Source organism: Prenolepis imparis, unplaced genomic scaffold (assembly GCF_030444845.1).
Source record: "Prenolepis imparis isolate NDT839.2.m4 unplaced genomic scaffold, iyPreImpa1.0 SCAF_4, whole genome shotgun sequence".
Taxonomy (NCBI): domain Eukaryota; kingdom Metazoa; phylum Arthropoda; class Insecta; order Hymenoptera; family Formicidae; genus Prenolepis; species Prenolepis imparis.
Window position 1 is genome coordinate 788,084 of NW_028141162.1, and position 22,316 is coordinate 810,399.

Sequence of the window (22,316 nt, forward strand, 5' to 3'; positions counted from 1 at the left end):
TTAAATCCTTCGAGTAATAAATTTTTCTCGCGAAATACTAAAATTCCTCGAAATAATTTTATGAGCAGCTTCGCATTATTTTTTTCTTTTTTGTTAACATTATTACAAACAAATTATTCTATCAATTTTTTGTCGCAGTCTATAAAAGAGTTCTATACTCTCAAGTTCTGCACTATGTATTTACTGCTCCTTTTCTTTCTTTTTAAAATGTGAGTACGGGCGAAAATTTTTCCACATTGCCGAATGTAGCAGAATGATCTCGTCTGACTCACCGTAAACTAACGATCGCGATCGTTAATTAGGAACTCCCCAAAAAATCGCTTATTGATCAAATTTTCTTTCTACCGCGTATCATAACGGTAAGAGAAGCGGGAGTGGGGTATCCCTACGGTATAAAGGAGAACCGGTCCACGATCGTGGTTCCCACTCTGTTGCTCGTTTGCCGTCTCTCGAGTTTGCCGCTCCGCTCATTTCTCTTTCCGCAACAATCCGAAAGTCATCGCCGTCGCGATCGTTCGCACGTTTGTGTCCGTTTGTGCGTCTGATTCGTGTTGAACATCGGTCAAGGTAAGTTTAACTTCAATATGTGTATATGTTTGAAAAAAGGTTTTTTTCCTCTTTACAAATGCTTATGTCACGATTTTACGTACCATTAAATTTAAAAAAATTAATCAATAAGTGTATGTGTGTGTGTGTGTGTATGTGCACATAACGTGCCGTTTATTCTCCACAAAAGATATATATTTTCATTTATTGGTTATACGATGTCGCTTAATTTTTGTATTTGTATATTAAGATAAAATTTAGGAATATCTCTTGATATGCCAACATAAAAATATTAATTCGGTATTTTAACTGATTAACATTTGAATTTTTCTCAAATTAAAATAGATAATATCTATATTTTATATGTACAAAAGAGTGTGGAGATCATAAAACGTAAAATTAAAATTAAATTCGCTTAAACTGCTCATAAAAGTATCCTCTTCTTATTAAAAAAAATTTAGATGCACATGATGAAAATTCGGATATTTTAAATGATAAAATAATAATTTTCTGAAAAGATAACTCTTCCAATAAAATAAAAATATTATTGTACAAATAAATAAATAAAACATTGCATTTAATTTTGTCTATTTACATCGTCATAATAAAAAATGTCTTATAATAGTTATTAACGTTTTTGAGATCTGAAATTTTATTTATCTTGTTGGAAATCGAAATCTACCATACATGTCATACAAAATGTCTTTAAAATTATTTTATTAATTAAAAAAAAACTAAAAGAGATCGTACACTTTAAATTTAACATTAAGTTAGTTATTAATAAATCCTCAATCTCTTGATGTAACTCTCTTTGAGAGAATCCTTCTTGAAACTTTCTAATACCACGCGAGATTACTACAAAGAAAAAACAGTATGGTAGGTTCACACATAAATCTGATTGTGCCACAACCAGATTTAATAGTAAATTGCACAAAATATATCTCGCATTAGGAGTCCCAAACCATTTTTCATAATATAATGTTTTTTAAATTCAGAAGTAGCTGTGGTTTTCTGTTATGCTTTCAACTAACTTTACAATATAGAAATATTAAACAAACGTAAAACATTAAATGTTAAAAATTTTTTTATAGATATAAATATTCAAGGTACAGCTTTATAACTTATTAAATCTCAATTAAATTCCTTTTTAACATAATAAATTAATATTTACTTGTAACAAATAAATTGACACATATTGATTGGTTTTATAGTCAAAACATTAAATGATTAATGAAGCATTAAAGGATTAAAGCATTAAAATTCAATATGTTATTTTCATTGTCAATTAAAAAAATTTTTACCAGCGCTTTTAGTAATTTAATTATTATGCAGAATATATGAATCATAAAAAACTATTCTATGATTGCCGCTATTATATAATAATAATAATAATAATAATAATAATAATAATAATCAAATATATTAATGATTCAAATTTTTTAAATTAATTAAAAGTTAAAGTTAACATAAATATCTTAATAATCTTACATTACATATAATTGAAAAATAAATAACTGCCATTGAATTTCTTGAATTTGCATATTTTCGTCGCAAGGTTATAATATTACAAACTTTATCCTGTCACTTTCAAATCCCTCGTAAACTTTCACGCTTGCCAAATTCTCCGCGTTTTATCTTGTGGCCAAGAGTGCTTATATGGAGTGTGTAATTATTCTGAAGAGAGAAGATTATGTTACGCGTTATAGAGAAATTAAGAAAGTAATTGTAGAAAATAACAAAAGTTTCAAAACTTTTTCACATTTGTTCTTTTTTGTTTTTTAACTCTAACTTTAGAGGCACATTTAAGAGATAGATGCGTGCCTCTAAAGTTAGAGACGCAGATGAATGTATGACTAAAGTCAGTTTATCTGCGTCTCTATAACTTTAGAGACACATCTAAAAGATAGATGTAAGCTCTAAATGTGCGATAAATATATGATTGATTTTAGATGTACATTTATCTGCGCCTCTAACTTTAGAGGTACATCTACAGATAAATGCGAGTTCATAATACGGGCCAAAGACTAAGAAACATTCTCTTTGCTTCTCCAGCCGCGAAACCGCGACGAGTTTAGAGAAAGTTTTGGTTGAGCAATTCGCTTTGGTCAGCATTAATTCCTGACATAAGAACGATGGGTATCTTAACCGGTTGTGTAATCCATGTAGTGCACATTACATGCAACTGAACACGTGCAAACCGAGAATTATATAGACACAATTATATAGACATTATGCACCAGCGAAACTATGCGCGAGAATATGAATTTGTGCGTGTGTGTGTTTATGTCCGATTTATTCTCTAGTAATTTAATTTTACGCTTTCTAATTTAGAAAAAAAAGAGAATACTATAAAATTATATTTAATAATAATTTATATTATATGAGAATTCTCGAGTACATTTTCATACTTAATTCCTTATTATAATCTGTTTCTATAGATGTTGCTGGTACAACCTACAGATGAAATGTCTAAGCAGATACGAGTCGAGCTGAATGAAAATCCAGCGACTCGCGATAAGGATCTCGAGATGATCAAGGAGTGGCTCGCTAAACAACCTCATTTACCTCAGTTTGATGGTATTATTAGCTTTCGATTAAACTAAAATAGTCACAAAACATACCTCATTCTAAATTTGACAGGCTAAAGTTTTTGTTAAAGAATTTATAATTCACGACTAAAATCGGAATAGAATGATTTTATGCGTGTGTCATAATACAAAAAACGTTTGATTTGGAATATTATGGCATTTAATACTAAATGCCCGATGCAAAAAGTAAAATATGTATAATGAAATATCGAAATTGTATAATATGATACGCACTCCGGCAATATAGTTATATAAATTTCGATCATTCTCAAAAAGATGCTATAAAAGATTCACATAAGTTTAATAAATATTGAATTTAATCACTAAATTATATACTTGAAATAAAATGCAATCTGATTTTTTTTCAGATGACCGAAGAATAATGACGTTTCTACGCGGATGCAAATTCTCCTTGGAAAGATGCAAACAAAAACTGGACATGTATTTTACGATGCGCGCGGTGGTCCCCGAATTTTTTTCTAATCGTGACATTACGAGGCCGTCGATGCAAGAAGTAGCGAAACATGTGTAAGGAAATATCGCACAATATAGGCTGGCTATAGTTTAAAGTTTTAATCATTCACGGAGAGACGCGCTAAAGAGATGAAAAATTCATATATTTTATCAGGTAAATGTTAATTTTTTGTTTCATATTTTTCTTACAGACATATACCTCCTTTGCCTGGTTTAACGAAAAATGGACGTCGTGTGATCTTAATGCGAGGTATCTCTAAAGACGTACCAATAACCGTTTCCAATATCACGGAAGCTATGAAGGTACGAATTTATTTTTCGATCATTAATGGTGCAATTATGAATTAAAGAAGAAGATTGAAGAAACGCCCGGTTTTTTTGAGAGAGAGAGAGTCAAATCAATCAATTCAATTATTCTATAGTACCTAAATATCCAGCAATCAATTTTTTAAAACATGCGTCATGAATGCTCGGTATCCTTGAAAAAAATACATTCCATCGTCTATAGCATAAACCAAAAACTTAAATTCATTTACTATTTCAGTATAAGAAAGAGCTTTTATTATTAAAAAGTATATTTAGTATTATATATATTTAAAAATATATTTATTATATACTTTTATTTATTATATATTAAGTACTATATAATATAAAAGTATATTTATTATTTTCAGAATTTTTTATCGTATTATTATTATTATACTCACTCAAAATTATATCAATTTCGATCGCGGATTTTTGAAAACAATTTCACATCGTACATAAATATTTCACGCTTATATTTTATTTTCAAGTTAAGATAACAAAGATATTGTTGTTAAAGTTGGTGTTTATGATCGGCGATGTACGCCTCAAGGAGGAGACCCACGGCGTTGCCGGGGACGTTTACATCTTCGACGCTTCCATCGCGACACCCGCGTACTTCGCCAAGTTCACGCCTACCTTAGTGAAGAAGTTTCTCGTCTGCGCGCAAGAAGCCTATCCGGCGAAAGTGAAGGAGGTGCACATAATCAACGTCAGTCCGCTCATCGACACGATTCTCAATTTCGTCAAGCCGTTCCTGAAGGAGAAGATACGCAATCGCATCTTTACGCATAACAATATCGAAACGCTCTACACTCACATACCCAAGGAGATAATGCCGACCGAATATGGCGGAGACGCCGGACCCAGCGCAGATATACACGGCACGATATTTTACATTAATTTTATTTGAAATTACAGAATGTCTTTCGTAATCTCCTCGTTGAATTTTAAGGCTCCTGGCTCCTTTCCGACCATGTCGAAATCGTGACGTCAGAGGCGAGAAAACACACGCTAAAATTTCTTAGATGCCATTTCGAAATAAAAAAATATTTCGATGAAACAGCACTTCAGATGGCTTTAGCACACTCTTAAAAAACCCCGAAAACTATCCTTTTCTCTTTATAATCAATCAACAGCTGTAAAATGTAATATTATGAAGCCCAGTCCGTCTGGTCTTTGCACATACGCAGTCATTCCGCATGTCAAAGTCTGATATCTCCATCATTTTACAGATGTTGATTGATTATAAAGGGAAAAGGATAGTTTTCGGGGGTTTTTAAGAGTGTGCTAAAGCCATCTGAAGTGCTGTTTAATCGAAATATCTTTTCATTAAAAAATGGCATCTAAGAATTTTCAGCGTGTGCTTTCTCGCCTCTGACATCACAATCCAATATGGCCGCGGTGAGCACCCAGGAGCCTTAATGACAATTTTTTCGAATTTCCTGAATATTTAAATCAAATTTTTCCTATCATTAAACATCTTCGTTCTAAAAAGATTTTCGATTTCGATACAAGATATAGAGTTGTAATCGGAATAATAATAATTAGGATAAATGGATGCGTAGAAAATACATTAAAAACTAACTTCGATGTTAAAACGAATCTCTCTAACAAATATTGTTCGTTCTCTTTTAGAAATGTGGTTGAAGAAGTTGGAGGAATACGGGCCGTGGTTTGTGGAGCAGGAATCCGTGAAAACCAACGAAGCTTTGCGACCAAATAAACCAAAGACGCAGGATGATCTGTTCGGTATCGACGGATCCTTCCGGCAATTGACCATCGATTAAATTAATTAACGCGTCACGGAGTGTGTCCCAAAATCACCGCCGATCGGCAATCGTTAATTGGAACGTTCGTTTGCGTTAGGAGCAGAAACTTCGACGTTGGATCGATCGTACGTTACGCTCGTGTGATGAATATTTTAATGCAACTTCCTTTCAAACAACCATAATCGAATCATGAACTTTTGTATAGTACAGAATTTATACAGGATATCGAGTTTCTTCCAAGTAATTTGCAGCGACAATCAATAAAATAATTCAATTGGAAAGCTCGTTTGCGGAGAATACTAAAGATAGCAAATATTCCCTGACAAAAGAAATAACGCAACGCTAATAGAATATATTTTGCATTTTTTTATTATTAACGAAATAGTTTATTTATTTTTATAATTAGAGACGCGCTAATTAAAATTGATTATAATTTAATAAAGCGTTGCTTCAAATAACGTAAAAATAAAGTTTTTTTTTTTATATACCTAGTTTATTTTTCTTCTCATATATAATTATATTCGTTAAACTCTCGGACAATACCGAGATGACTTCTGATTAGATGTATGTATATGCATAAAGTTATAATAATTTGAAATTTTAACGTCTCTCTGAAAAATTTATGTGATTGAAATGTAATATTTTTATAGTGTGTGCGAGACTATATATATATTAATGATAAAATACCATCCCAAAAGCATTTTTTATTTCTTCAATCAATGAATAATATATTTTTTTAAAATTGTTTTATTATTAATTTATTATTAGCAAATTTATTATTTTAATACACACGCAGATACACATATAGAAAGAAAGAGAGCATCTCATAAAATAGAGATGTATGTAATACGTGATATTTCACAAAAGTATGTCCAAAAGTCTTACATTATCATCAAGACATGTGATCGTGTCATTATTGAAATATGTATGATAATGTTCAGAAATTAAATAATATATAGTCGGTTTTCTATTTGAGCGAATGTAATATGGAAAAGATAGCTCTCTATATACACTCATTTTGATAAATCCATATGAATTGCGCTCAAACACAGACGTGCAAAAATGTAACACGCAAATGTTACTTATCGTTTATCGTTTAAGCCGAGGGGTTGGTCACTGAGGTAATTTTTGTACAAGAGCTAGGTAATTCAGCGGCAATCCAAAGGAAATTTTGCGCAATCCAAGGTAATTTTTGGTAATTCTAAATAATCTTTAGCATTCTCAGGTAATCCTGGGTAATTTAATAGGAAATCTAAGTAATCTAAGGGTAATATCAAATAAGTAATCTTTAATTTTTGAACTTAGTGAACGTCATTGATGAATTGTATCTTTTTACAATAATATACATTTGCAGTCGATTTTTAGAGTCGACGCTTCGTAAAAACGTGCTTTTTTATAATTTAAGAATTGTCGTGGTCAGGTTTTCGCGGTACCACGTCTTTCTCTCTCAGGCCACGAACACGCGAGCATTTAAAAATTGCGAAATGCATTCTTATCTACAACTTTTGATAAGCCATCGTCACTTAACGGTAAAACAAAACCTATATTACAATTTTCATGTATTGAATATTCTGCCGGTAATTCCGGTATTATTTTATTTTATTTTTACCGCACTTTATTTTTATGGATGTATTGCAAAGAAAACAACTAACAGTAACAAAAATTAAATTTTCATTCCCAACATTTTTTAAAATATTTTTAAAATATATCAAAAAAATTTTTTTTAATGTTTTAAAATAGGAAAAAATTTTTACTCTTTACAACAAATCAATTAAAATATATATTAAAAAAAATTCTTTAAGAATAATTTTAAATTAAAAAAAGGGAATATAAAATCGAAAAAGATATCATTCTAAATTCCAAGTATGATGGGCATAATTTGTATTAGGTAATCTTAAAGTAATCTGAGGTAGTATTAGGTAATCTTAAGGGGGGAACCTGGTTTAAGAGGCTGAAAAATACATAATTTTTAGAATTTTTTTTCTCAGCTAAAATAAAACCAATTAATTCCAAATTTTAGGCACAGTTTATTATACATTTAAATTATGTAAAATAATTTTTTTATTAAAAAATATTAGTTTTATTTAAAAAATAAAGCTATATTGATAGCACCCATTTTTCACCGTGTACAACCTAGCGATCGTAATTTTTGTCTGAAACAAAAAAACCAATTAATTTCTTTAATGTTATATTATTACCTTCTATTTAAACTAAAAAAATTAAAAGAAAAGCAAAAATTGGAAAACTTTTACAACTTTAAAAAAAGAAGTTACAATTTTCACGAAAAAATTGCGACTTTTCTTTACAAAAAAAATAATCTAATTTAACTTTTCTCAAAAATATTTTAGTTTAAATAGAAGGTAATAATATAACATTAAAGAAATGAATTGGTTTTTTTGTTTCAGACAAAAATTACGATCGCTAGGTTGTACACAGTGAAAAATGGGCGGCGCTATCAATATAGCTTTACTTTTTAAATAAAACTTCAATATTTTTTAATAAAAAAATTATTTTACATAATTTAAATGTATAATAAACTGTGCCTAAAATTTGGAATTAATTGGTTTTATTTTAGCTGAGAAAAAAAATTCTAAAAATGATGTATTTTGTCAGCCTCCTAAAGTAATCTGAGGTAATTTAAAGGTAATCCGTATCAAGGGTAATTTTTGTATACTATAACCACTAGTGACCAACTCCTCGGTTTAAGCGATATTTTTCAATTTTAGATATCTTTTATTGACATCCCACTTCAAGACTCATGTGAATAAAATCTTGAAATAAAATGTGCAATTACAAATAATTAAATTAAAATTGAGTAAACTTCAACGTCCTTAATTTGACAAAAAATGGATTCTCTTTATAGATATTGAATATATGTATACAGCTAAATTCTGCATAAATTCTATATAAGTGATTCATACAACAAGTATATGATTTTTATTATAGCTTGTAATAACGAGTTGACAGTTGAAGTTGCATATCAGAAAAAACAACGTAGAATTTCGGAGACCTTGTGACACAAGACGCGAAGAGTGTCTGAATTCTCGGAAAAAAATCGAGTCTTTTGACGCCAGCTGCGACGCTAACTGCTAGTCATTAATTTGTCTCGAAGTGGAACGACAAAAAAAGATTCGATAAGAATGTCCAGTGAAAGCTACATACGGCGACTTAACCGACGCGCTGAAATTATCCAAGTTTCCGTTCTGCGTTCACTCGATTTCCTAGGATAATTATTTTTCACTCTCAGGTTTCCATTATTTAAAAGCTATCAATGAGAAACACATCTGTTCGATTGAGAAGCTTAAATACTTCTGTTTTTTTTTTAGAATAAAATTGGTGTACCTATCCGCTAAAAATCGATACATCGCATCGATCTGTGCGTGTGTGTGTGTACGTTTGCTGGTGCATTTTATTAAAATTATTCCATTTACTTTTGTAGTCACTATTTGAATGCCATAACGATTCAATTTATTAGCGAATTAGTGTAAATTATTTATTATTCGTCTTCAATTTTTCTATTTGCTTTCGAAAAACATTTTCTTTTGTAACTTAAAGATCTATATTGTTCTCAATAGTTTAATTATTGAGAAATCTTTGCTATAAAAAGACAACGTATTGTTCTGATCTTCAAGTATGGTTTCACGAGGTCAATAATGATCTGATAAATGTGATAAACGAAAATAAATTTTTCTTTGAAGTAGTATTGCGATATAATATTCATCGCTACATCCCGTATGCAAGACAGATATTCACCTCTCTTCCCATGCAAACGCGTCCCCACTTCTTCATCTTTTCAGACGTTCGCGAACGTCATCGAACTGGTAGTCAGTCAGTCAGTCAGTCAGTCAGCTCATCAATCAGTCGCTTAGTAAGTTAGTTATTCGATCGATCGAATTTTGTATAATTTGGTGCGTGATAAACAAGATGTATTGATATTCAATAATATAGTGTGTGTATATTTGAATTGTAGCGACGAATTTAGCAAAATATTAATTTGTGAAAATAATAACTGTATATGGAAAGAAAAAAACGTAAAAGTATATATGTTATTAAACTGCCTTTGACAATCAATTATATAGATTGCCAAGATAATGAATAAAGCTGTCTACTCCCGCTAATATCGTTTGACAGATTTTACACTCGTAAAGAAAGCAAAGCTATTATATTAAAATTGCAATACTGATGATCAAATAAAATTTGCGATAAATGAAAAATATTATAAAATGGCAATAAACTCATTGAGAATATTAAGATAAAAGTATATTATATAAACTTATTAAAAAATTATAAAAAATTTATCGAGACTTTTTCTCGTTATTATTCAAAATACAATTGTTTGATAAAATTTACTTTTATTTTTTCAAACTTTAAACGATTTGATTTTTTAAATAAAAAAATCCTGTATCTTTGAAAATAATATCGATTAATTTCTTCTCGCTGTATTGTATTATATATGATGTACGTGACTGAAGTTATCGAGCGTGTCTGTCGGGAAGATTACTACTTTTCAGATGGATAAAATTTGTCGAGTAATTATGACGCGAGTCAGTATATAAAAAAAAGAGTTAGCGATTCATTATGCGTATTTTGCGTTGCTTCAACATGATTTCTAAATAATTTCTCAAGCGCGTATAAATCCACTAATTTCTTGCTTTCTCCCTCGTCAAGAGTATTACATTTTTAATTAATTTAAAATAGTACTCTCACGTAACGAGAATGGATTATAATACATTTATATAAATGTTTCAGAGCATTTCTCCATTCAATTTTACTTATAAAATCCATTTGAAGAAATTTTAAGTCATAATTTGTTACAAAATTTTTAATATTCAATGAGAAGTAGCATTCTCGATATTTATTCTCTCTTATTGTGTCAATAAAATGCATTCGTAACTGGATATTCCCAATCGTAAAATTAGCATATCTACAGTTTAAGAATAATAATCAATCAAGTTAAGATGTCTATTCACGTTGTATTAATTGTGTTCAATTAATCTCCAATTTTTTATTTCAATATCTTGACATATATAAATAATAATTCAATAATAACTTTATATTATCTGCAGCTTTCAAGAGCAATAATGTCGACGTTAATATTCGGTGTGACGTGCATTTAATACTGGCTTCAAATTTTCAAAGAGAATCTTAATACGTTTAATATAAATTGCCATTATTATAATAATTACCCGCAAACGCAATTTCCGATAAGTTCTTCGTGAATATATTCTCGCTATCCGAATGATTGAGCGTCCTTGACTTATTATAATAATAAATTACTAATAATATTAATAATAAACGTATACATATATAGATGTATATAGGTAATATAAATTTATCGATTTTCTATACGTATGTATGTTCAAAATTTATGATAATTAAGATATATATAATTATATATAAAGTGCACAAAAATTCACGAAACACTAAAGTAAAAAAAAATTATAATAATTGTGCACTTTAAGTGTTTATTCACGCTGGAGAAAAATTAACGCGAAAAAATTTGTTTATAAAGTTGTATAAAATATTATAAATTTTTTACTTTGCTCCGCTATCGCTTGAAATAGACCTTTTTCCATCTCGTTTATCCTCTGTTGCATCTTTATAGCACACATACAACACGCGCGCGCTAATCAAGAGAATGCGAAGATCGCGCGGCATTTTGCATATATAAACACTACGCATATTTATAGTGTCGCGGAAAAAGTCACGGTATATACACAAGTTCCACTACGATCCACTCGACAAATTGCAAGTTAATAGCTAATCAAACTACGCGATTACGGAAACTAATTAATAAATTATTTAATAATAACTAATTGTAATAATCATACAGAATGACGCGTTTGATATCGCCTAGTATTTGCCGCAATTATTAATTTCGAGAGATAATACGACGACACGCACGAGCTTTCTTTCTGCTCGGGTGCCGCCACGCGAATGACAAATATATACAACAAATTTATGTTAACATTATAACGCGCTATTATAACGCGCTATTAGTTACCAGTTTGTTTTCATTCGTTGTAGATATGTATTCGTTCGTCTGTTTTCATTTGTTTTCACTCGCGTGCCGAAATATTTAAGGCTCCTGGCTCCTTGCCGACCATGTCGAAATCGTGACGTCAGAGGCGAGAAAACACACGCTAAAATTTCTTAGATGCCATTTCGAAATAAAAAAATATTTCGATGAAACAGCATTTCAGATGGATTTAGCACACTCTTAAAAAACCCCGAAAACTATCCTTTTCTCTTTATAATCAATCAACAGCTGTAAAATGTAATATTATGAAGCCCAGTCCGTCTGGTCTTTGCACATGCGCAGTCATTCCGCATGTCAAAGTCTGATATCTCGATCATTTTACAGCTGTTGATTGATTATAAAGGGAAAAGGATAGTTTTCGGGGTTTTTTAAGAGTGTGCTAAAGCCATCTGAAGTGCTGTTTAATCGAAATATCTTTTCATTAAAAAATGGCATCTAAGAATTTTCAGCGTGTGCTTTCTCGCCTCTGACGTCACAATCCAATATGGCCGCGGTGAGCACCCAGGAGCTTTAATTCGCTACAAATTATAATGCATATCGGAGAGACGTATACCGGATGTCCCATTTTAAAGGACCCACTCAAATATCTCAGAAACACTGCGTTAAATCAAAAAATGTTTTCTACAAAAGTTGTAGGGTTTCGAGGGGGACATAACATAGTAATATTCATATGACCTTGGGCGGCGTCTCCAAGGTCAAGTGAAGGTGAGAATAAATTTTTTAAATGGAAACCCATATTTTTTATTATAACATCTTTTTCTACTAATTAATTTGAACAACTTTTATCTTAAGTATTTTTTTATTTTCTTCAAAATTCACCTTCTCACCTTCAAATTCTCACCTTCATTTGACCTTGGAGATGCCGCCCAAGGTCAAATGAATATTACTATGTTATGTCCCCCTCGAAACCCTACAACTTTTGTAGGAAACATTTTTCGATTTAACGCAGTGTTTCTGACAATGAGATATTTGAGTGGGTCCTTTAAAATGGAACCTGGTATATGCGTACAATACTATATCTTTGACGTTTCAGATACTCGCAGCTCGGCTCGGCGCACACAATAGAATTCTTGCCTCTGATTTAATTGTCGATTAATTAATGTTAACAAAGTGGATAAAAGCATTTGTTAAAAATACATAGCTAAATGCGATTTTTATAGATTTTTGTAGAAGCGATATTTAGGTAAAAGTTGAAATCATTACTTTTGTTTCTGGGCGTAATGTAAGTAATCTTGATATCTCTCGGACAAATCATTTCGTAACAGATTTTATAAATAAATTTTACAAATAAATTTTCCTCGTGCAAAATAGAAAATGCAGTAATCCATGTAATTGTTTGTTCAACAAAATTTCATTCTTCTGCGATTACGCGCTCTTTATTTTAGTAGACGTGCTTGCAAATTGATGTACCTTGTTCAAATATATGCTTTGATTTCCATTCTCTCTCTTTGAATCTGTCGGCGCGTCTGATATATAATCTTGAACTTTTTCTATCCGTTTTTAACGTCTACTTCACTCAACCATTCTTCGTGAAATTTGTCCTTTTAAAATAGGTTTTTCAAATTTTCAATAATCTTGAAAAATGGATACAACCGGAAAATTATTGTGCGAAAGAATATTCAGTGCTGCAATATATGTCGAAATTTTTCACCTGCGTGTCGTGATCTACAAACGCGTTTAACATATTATCTTTATGTATTCTTATGTATTTCAAAATCTTCTTATGGAACTTATTTTTGAGACCACAAACATTTAAAAATGCAAAAACATAGATATTTTTTTTATGTCCTAGACTAGAATAACCCCGTAATATGTATCAACTGCATATCATTAACTCGGCGTTTGCGTAAAATAAAGTGCGCGATTAACGTGGAAAGTAAATGTTATGTAAAGTATCGCGTAATTGTCATATTCTAGTGATAGTGCGCAAACCATTATAATCAACCGTGTTTTCGCGAGTGTTGTGTATTATGAAGATGGGGCAAAGAACAAACGAGAGAAGAGGAGGCATTGGTCGATGACGAAACAATCATAAGATGAGCAGTTTATTATATTTTTTAAGCTTATATATGAAACAATTTTCTTCGAAATTGTGTGTAATTTATTTTATTAAATATTTATTTAAAAACACGAATATGTATATATGTATATGAAAAGATTTAATTGCGCGTGAGAATGGTTTTTTTTAAATATTAATTCAAATATTTTATAAAAATGTTTAATAAAAACGTGATGAAATAGCGACGAATTGTGAACATAATTTGCATTTTAATACAAATAATACCGCGCGGTACGGACAAAGGACAGTGAGATATAATAATAATCAAACAAAATAGCTATACAAATAATCGAAGTGGAGTAGAATAAGGAAAAGAGCTGCTTTGTTCTGTCACAGGTATAAACACCGATGGTAGAAGAAGTCAACCATTGACGCGATACATGATGTAAGGAAGAAACGAAAAGACTACGATTGTCGTCTGCGAACTCTCGAGATCTCTCTCAGTTTCCTGTGAGTTTTCTTCAGGATCGTAACTATTTAAGAGCGTTCGAGTTTGGAAAACCATAGGAAAAGGATCTGGATGTAATTGCAGTGAGTTAAAATTTTCACATTGTTTTAAATTGTTGAACAATACGCGTTTTACATTATTTTTCCTCTTTTTTTATACGAATAAACGTACAGATGATCGAACAAAATTATTTATCGAATTATTAAACATTTACCGAAATACATAAAATAGATTTCAGTTTTTCAGATTTATTTTTTCTTTTATCCAATTCATTATTGTGCTTTGTGGACTTTATCCCTGAATGATAATATCTGCGAAATAACTGATATTGAAATAAATTTGTACCCCTAAAATTGCATCTATTTTTGATCGTACAGAGATAGAAGCAAACGAGAAAGGTTCGCAAAGGAAGGTGACGACTTTTTCGCGCGAAATGCAGATTCGCGTTGACTTGCAGTCAAAAGATAGACGATAACACACGTGAAGCTTTTGAATTCACGTGACCATTGCGTCGCGTTGCGTTCACATTTCCGGAGACGACAGCAGAAGGCAGAATGAAGCTCGACCTCTTCGTCACGTGTGTCACGGTAAGTTTTTCTCGTCAATGCTCCCTGATGTCGTGATTCGCAATTATACCTGTGTTGCGTATTGCATTACGTCACGCTCGAATGTTTGAACATGCGTTGCACATACGGGAAAATACGTGTGAGGAAAAGAGAGAGAGAGAGAGAGAGAGGAAGAAGTGCAATAAAACGAGTAATTAATTACACGAATAAGAAAATGAATACCTGACAGATTTTTCAAAAACCTTAATTATCTATAATTACTAATTTGCTAATTTTAAACAACAAAAATTACATATTAAAAATTTAAGATATTTAAAAATAACGATTGTATATCCGATGATCTTAATCGAATTATCGTCGTCGATTCTTTTGTCGACATAATTGGTTTGCGCGTGGACAAAAATCCTATGGAACGTCAATTTTTAATTTTCATGTCTCTCAGCGTTTCTTTACTATTTAAACGTTTATTTTTACAATATTATTGCCACATTAAAGAATCGTTTCTCGGAGCATTTGCAATATATTCGCGCAACTAGTGATATGCATGCGCTCTTTACTTTGGGCATCTGTTTCAAAAATGTTCCACGAGAGAAGTTCCCACGCAAGTATGTAGGAATACACGAATTCACAATAAGGCCGATATTTACCGAAGCTATTGGCATTTGTCATACAGAAATTACACGGTCGACGAACTGAGAATTTCTCGGAAAGCTGGAGAACGCTTTGGCGACAAGGAAGCAGGATCAAACGCGGCTCCAAACTTACTCTTTCCTTCCTTCTCATATATATCGGTTTCTCGTATTCATAAATTAGATATATTTCACGGCCTTTTTATCCACGCAGATAATTTAAAAAGAGAGAAAGAGAGAGAAATTTGCTTAAATTATAATGGTGGCAATATAAATTAATAACTTGAGAAACGACATATTTTTAATTTTTTTTAGAAGAAAATAAATAATATTTGCCGGCATGAATAAAAAATTGCTTAAAAATATTTCGTTATTGATCTTTGTGGAATCTTTTCTATTTCAAGTCCTAAATCCTTTTTGAATAAATAAATAAATCAATCCTTTTTGATCTATAAAAAGTTAATTATATTATTGCGACTGTGGCGCTATTGCGAAAAATGCGCGTTTTTATTGATTTCATCGGAGATTAAATGTTTTTGAAACAGATATAAAATGCATTTTGCGCGGTTAAATCACGCGGATGTAGTTATAGCCGTGCGAGAATTTAATCCCTAACGAAGGTGGATCGTAGCGAAGATCCAGCTGGAATGAATCGCGCTTAAGTCCGTCACGTAGCTCGTACGTGCTCTGCGAATTTATCGCAGCTCACGATTCGTGATTTCGTCATATCATCGGTATAAGAGGAGAGAAAGAAGATTTGAGATAAAGAAATTTTCCGTTTACGCGTGTTGTGCGATTTTTTTGCTAAGCAACCGATGAGACTGCAACCGATGCTTAATATTCTACTTCTCGAGGAATTTGTATATTTAATAATACTTATATAATTATATAATTTATATTTAATTATATTTAAAAATAGAAGCGCCGATATTGTATATCAAAGATATATCGATATTCATATTTATTTTATCTTATCGTCGTGAATTAGTTTCATTTGCGTTACGCGGATCAAAATCATTAAATTCAAGTAGGAAATGGGCTAATAAAAGCATATAAATTAGGTACAACGACCTTATTTTAAAAGCTTCTGTATTAAATCTTCTGTATTTGAACATTTTGTATATTGTTTCGCTGAAATCAGTGTGTGTGGAGTTGGCGTCTCATTTTGTGGAAACTCATAAATAAATAAGAGTTCTGGCTTTATTTACAATAATTCTAGAGTTCCTGAAGTTTAAACAAATAGTTCTGGCCATTAAAGCAAAAAAATCGATTCGGACAAACTGAGACGCCAAGTTCACGCAGCGTCTCACTGTGTCCTACGGCGTTTTCCTTATCAGTAATTATCAGAAATGAAAAGATCTATAGTTCTACATGAGTTCTAAGAAGAGTTCTACCTTTTAAAAGCAAAAAAACACTAATTAAACAAAAATAAAGACAACCGGAGACCAATAGCTATAGATGTCGAGGTGAGATGCCAGTCGATTTTCGAGAGTTCTGCTTATTCTAAAGCAGTTCTCGTATAGTTTCTGACATGTACAATACATTTCTAAAAAGTTCTGATAATTAAAACAATTAAAAAATTTGTTAAACAATTATTTTGCCCGAAAATGCATATTTTCGAGTCTAAAGGTGAGACGCCAGTCGATTTTCAAGAGTTCTGCTTATTCTAAAGCAGTTCTCATATAATTCTGGGCATGTACATTGCCTTTCCAAAGAGTTCTGACTTGAGTTCTGATAATTAAAACAATTAGAAATTTTTTTAACTAATTATTTTGACCGAAAAATGCATTTTTTAACTTTAAAGACTTAAACTCTTGAAAATCGACTGGCGTCTCACCTTTAGACTCGAAAATATGCATTTTTCGGGCAAAATAATTGTTTAACAAATTTTTTAACTGTTTTAATTATCGGAACTCTTTGGAAATGTAATGTACATCCCCGAAACTATATGAGAACTGCTTGAAATAAAGCAGAACTCTTGAAAATTGACTGGCGTCTCACCTTTAAAGTCGAAAAAATGCATTTTTCGATCAAAATAATTAGTTAAAAAAAGTTCTAAGTGATTTATTTATCAGAACTCTTTGGAAATGTAATGTACATGCCCAGAACTATATGAGAACTGCTTTAAATGAAGCAGAACTCTTGAAAATTGACTGGCGTCTCATCTTTAAAGTCGAAAAAATGCATTTTTCGAGTAGAATAATTAGTTTAAAAAATTTCTATGTGTTTAAATTATCAGAACTCTTTAGAAATGTAATGTACATGTCCAGAACTATATGAGAACTGCTTTAAATGAAGCAGAACTATTGAAAATCGACTGGCGTCTCACCTTTAAAGTCGAAAAAATGCATTTTTCGGTCAAAATAATTAGTTAAAAAAATTTCTAATTGTTTTAATTATCTTTGGAAAGGCAATGTACATGCCCAGAACTATATGAGAACTGGTTTAAATGAAGCAGAACTATTGAAAATCGACTGGCGTCTCACCTCGACATCTATAGATATTGGTCTCCGGTTGTCTTAATTTTTGTTTAATTAGTATTTTTTGCTTTTAAAAGGTAGAACTCTTCTTAGAACTCATGTAGAACTATAGACCTTTTCATTTCTGATAATTACTGATAAGGAAAACGCCGTAGGACAAAGTGAGACGCTGCGTGAACTTGGCGTCTCAGTTTGTCCGAATCGATTTTTTTGCTTTAATGGCCAGAACTATTTGTTTAAACTATCAGGAACTCTAGAACTATTGTAAATAAAGCCAGAACTCTTATTTATTTATGAGTTTCCACAAAATGAGACGCCAACTTCACACACACACCTGAAATCATGATTCCTTATTTTTCATCTCGTCTTCGCTCACTTTGAGGACTTACCAAAGACGAAAAAATGTGAATCGAATGAATTTTTTTGTCATCAATCTGCTGAAGATGGATCAAGGAAAGGACCGAAACATTCGAATTAAATAAAGAAAATTTGAAAACAAAACGTTGCGGCTGGCTCTTATTAGCCTATTTCCTACTGAATTTTGTATTTATATATTAGAGCCTTTTTATTTTATCAAAGTCATTAAAATCTCGATTGTTCATCCAAAAGAGCGTAGATTCGAGAATTTTCTTCGTCGCTCATTCCTTGACACGTGAAACGAGAAATCGACTTTACTTTACGTAAACCTTGATCGCACAGATTAACAGACTATACTGTATGCACGCGGATTATGTTATAAGACTGTAGACTATATGCAAAATTTAAGACTCTACACGACATTGCTCTACATTGTTCCTCGGTACACGTGCACCGTAAAATCATCATTACGGTGACATTATTGACGAAGGCGCTTTCGCCATTCGACGAAAGATATTAAATGTCTGTTAATGTGTTATTTATTGACAGATTCTGCCGGTAATATTGATTATCTCGACGTGCAGGATAAACGCCTTTACAATTGACAGCAAGAAAGTAACCAACAACTCGTACGATTATGCCCAAGTCATAAAGCTTTCGTTATTGTTTTTCGAAGCGCAGCGTTCTGGGAAGTTGCCGAAAGACAATAGAATCCCATGGCGAGGTGATTCTGCATTGAATGACTATGGTTCGAACTGCGAAGATCTAAGCGGAGGATACTACGATGGTAATGAACCGTCACGCCACTTAATTAAAGGGAATTAAAGTGACCATGAGAAAATTATTCGATAAAATTATTTAAATTGTTAAATTTGTTAAAAGAAGTCTATGTAAAAGAGATACAAAATATATCCTTTTTTCCTTTTGTGAATAATGCGAATTAATGGCGATATGTATATAATAATTTATTAAATCTCTCGGCGATGAGAAATCGTACAATTTTTCTTTCGCAAAATTAATCACCCTCGTTCTCTTGTTTCAGCTGCTGATTTTGTAAAGTTCAGCTTTACAATGGCTTTCACGACGACAATTTTATCCTGGGGAGTGATTAGTTGGCCGGAAGCTTATGTCGCCGCCAATCAATTGGACGAAATTCACAAAACTATCAAATGGGCTACCGATTACTTCATCAAATGTCACGTAAGCAAGAACGTACTGTATGGACAAGTGGGCGATTTTACGTCCGATCAAATGTATTGGGGGAGACCCGAGGAGATGAACATGTGCAGACCAGCCTACAAAATTGATGCAGAGCATCCTGGTACGACAATAGATTTATATTTATTTAGAAAATAAACAGAGAAATATAAACGATGGAAATGCATAACATATATCTTTCATTTGCACAATTATATTTGATTCATTTATTATACGCACACTTATTGCATTTGCTTCATTTTGCTTTATTTGTTCGTAATCGATCGTATTAGGTTCCGATCTCGCCGGCGAAACTGCAGCTGCTCTCGCAGCTTCGAGCATCGTCTTCAAGAACGCCGATCCCGAATACAGCGTCTGGTGTCTCATGCATGCGATACAACTTTACGAATTCGCCGACACTTATCGCGGCTTTTATCTCGAAGCGATACCCAATGCAAAAGACTTTTTCAAGAGCGAGGATTACGGCGACGAGCTAGCGTGGGCTGCTCTTTGGCTCTCGTGGGCGTCCAGAGACCCTAAGTATCTCCAATATGCCTTCCATCACTACGAGAATTTCAGCCTTGACAAGAGACCGAATGAATTCTTCTACAACAACAAGGTCGCCGGAGTTCAGGTAAAACGACTTTAATTTCGATAACTTATTTATTTACATGACTTTTGTTAAATTTATCTTGATAATGTAAATGGTAATTTATCTCTGTTTTAAAAGACTTCAATTCTTTGATAAATTTCTAGCTTTTTTAAAAATTGAGATTTTTTCTGCAAAAAACATTGTAAATAATTTTCTAAATAATATCTTGTCTCTTTTAGCGTCTTTAGTTTTTAATTCTGCAGCTAATGTATATTTTTTTTCAAATATCTTCTCGTAGGTGTTATTGGCGCAATTGGGAAAACAAAGCGTGCATCAGAAAGCCGCTCGCGCCTTTTGCGATTTCTCGGTGCAAGAACAGAAACGCACGCCCAAGGGTCTTCTGTTTATCAACAAGACCGGTACTCTTAGTCACGCCGCTAATGTGGCCTTTCTCTGCTTGGAAGCGGCGGATTCTAAAATCGGCGACTTGCAATTATATCGCCAATTTGCCAAAGGACAGATTGATTACACGTTGGGTTCAACTGGTAAAAATTTGAATAGAAATATATTTTTTTTAATTTCAACTAGAAATAGCTAGATGCAAATGATTTTCATTAATTTTCATTAAAACTGATTAGTTATTTGCAGGGAACAAATTTTCTTTTGGTACGATACCAAGTAATTAAATAAATCTCAATTCGAGATTTTATATTTTTTAATAAATCTCTAAAGTAGCGTAAGCATGCTTACGCTAAATAATTATATTTCTACTTCAACGCGCATATTTTAAATTGCAAACATGACATTCTATCGTATTGTTTTTTCATAATAGACATTGAATCAATTTTTTATTTTTGTTGGATTTTTTAATTTCCTTGTACAATTTTTAGGAAGAAGTTACGTGGTCGGATACGGTGAGAATTCACCGAAACAGCCGCTTCACGCTGCGTCTTCTTGTCCGGATAGACCAGCGCCCTGCGGATGGGCGGATTTTGACAAGAACGAGTCGAATCCGCAAATTCTCTACGGCGCTTTAGTTTCCGGACCGAATGAGAACGACGAGTTCCACGATCAGAGAGAGGAGGACCTTTACACGGAAGTTTTGATAAACTATAACGCCGGTTTCACCAGTGCGCTCGCCGGACTGCTACAGTTGCAATTGAAAGACGAGTTGTAATTATAATTTTATGTCATTTTAAAATAAAGATAACGTTATTATATAATTTAAATAACAAACGCTTTTCAAGGCGTTGAAAAGGAACATGTTTTGATGAAAGAAATCATCGATCCATTACGACTGCTATTTGAAGAATCATCGAAGGAAAATTAATTTGATATACATATGTAGCTGTAATTTACATATGTATAGAAGCATTTCCGTGTTTAAAAATTAAACGTGCGTGTGAGACTTTTTTGTGGAATAGAATATTGTATGTAAAAAAGATGTATTTAATTTAATTTTACGCGTGATTTGTAATATTAATTTTATGTTATTTTAAAATGAGGATAATGTTATAACATCACAATGTTTTTCAAGACGTTGCATTAAAAACATGTTTAGGTGAGAGGAATCATCGATCGTAGTTCATTACGATGGCTGTAACGACTCAACAAAAATGTAGAGAAGGCATAGGCTAAACAGTTTTCAGATAGAGCGAAAATATATACCTATACATAATAGACGATATACTAACATTAATGTAATATTACTTTAGAAACGACACGCATCGTTTGTTCATTTTTTAAAATATTCTTAACTTATCTTTGTATATGTGTGTTTCTTGTTCTAATGATCTAATGTATTATACATTTTTTTTAAATGTCTGAAAGAGATTTACTTAATTAAGTCTATCATTATATATGTATCTCTCGTTATTTTAGAAATCATTTTAATTTTTCTCGCATCGATACAATTTATGCCAAAACATGGTATGTTTCTTGTTATATAATTAGAGATTGTACAGTTTTTCGACTTTTTAATAAATCGACTCGTATTAAAAATGAGTACATATATATATTATTAAAGAAAAAAGTGTTAAAATATATATTAATATGTACATCTCGCGTGATAAAAATATATTAACAACTTGGTAAAATAAAGGCAAAAAACTTTCTAAAAGCACAGAGTTTTCTATGCGAAAATCAAAACTTATTTTATGCGTATCTCCTTTCAAGTTATTTCTTCGTTTCAATTTCTATGACAATAGCTTATTTCAACGAGATATAATGTTAACGATAACTACTGTATTGACACAATATGCTTTC

The 22,316-nt window shown here is 31.8% G+C and overlaps 2 protein-coding genes across 7 annotated transcripts; both read left to right on the forward strand.

The window, feature by feature from the left end:
- Positions 1–432: 432 nt before the first annotated feature.
- On the forward strand, positions 433–5,735 carry LOC145935564 (alpha-tocopherol transfer protein-like). The gene is made up of 6 exons (XM_083037037.1): positions 433–567; positions 2,985–3,123; positions 3,503–3,662; positions 3,800–3,911; positions 4,432–4,795; positions 5,550–5,735. The coding sequence occupies exons 2-6, from the start codon at positions 2,985–2,987 to the stop codon at positions 5,699–5,701; spliced, it is 927 nt and encodes a 308-aa protein (XP_082893163.1). The 5' UTR covers positions 433–567; the 3' UTR covers positions 5,702–5,735.
- Positions 5,736–9,290: 3,555 nt separating this feature from the next.
- On the forward strand, positions 9,291–22,133 carry LOC145935560 (endoglucanase E-4). Of its 6 annotated transcripts, none has more exons than XM_083037026.1 (9): positions 9,291–9,714; positions 12,757–14,313; positions 14,608–14,817; positions 18,812–19,049; positions 19,305–19,583; positions 19,753–20,093; positions 20,350–20,596; positions 20,942–21,224; positions 21,299–22,133. In XM_083037026.1, exons 3-9 carry the CDS (start codon positions 14,785–14,787, stop codon positions 21,303–21,305), a joined length of 1,428 nt encoding a protein of 475 aa, XP_082893152.1. In that variant the 5' UTR covers positions 9,291–9,714; positions 12,757–14,313; positions 14,608–14,784; the 3' UTR covers positions 21,306–22,133. The 6 variants fall into 6 exon arrangements, with proteins under 6 accessions (XP_082893152.1, XP_082893155.1, XP_082893153.1 ...); XM_083037029.1 differs by having other exon boundaries at positions 14,119–14,313; XM_083037027.1 differs by having other exon boundaries at positions 9,291–9,632.
- The last annotated feature ends 183 nt before the right edge of the window (positions 22,134–22,316 follow it).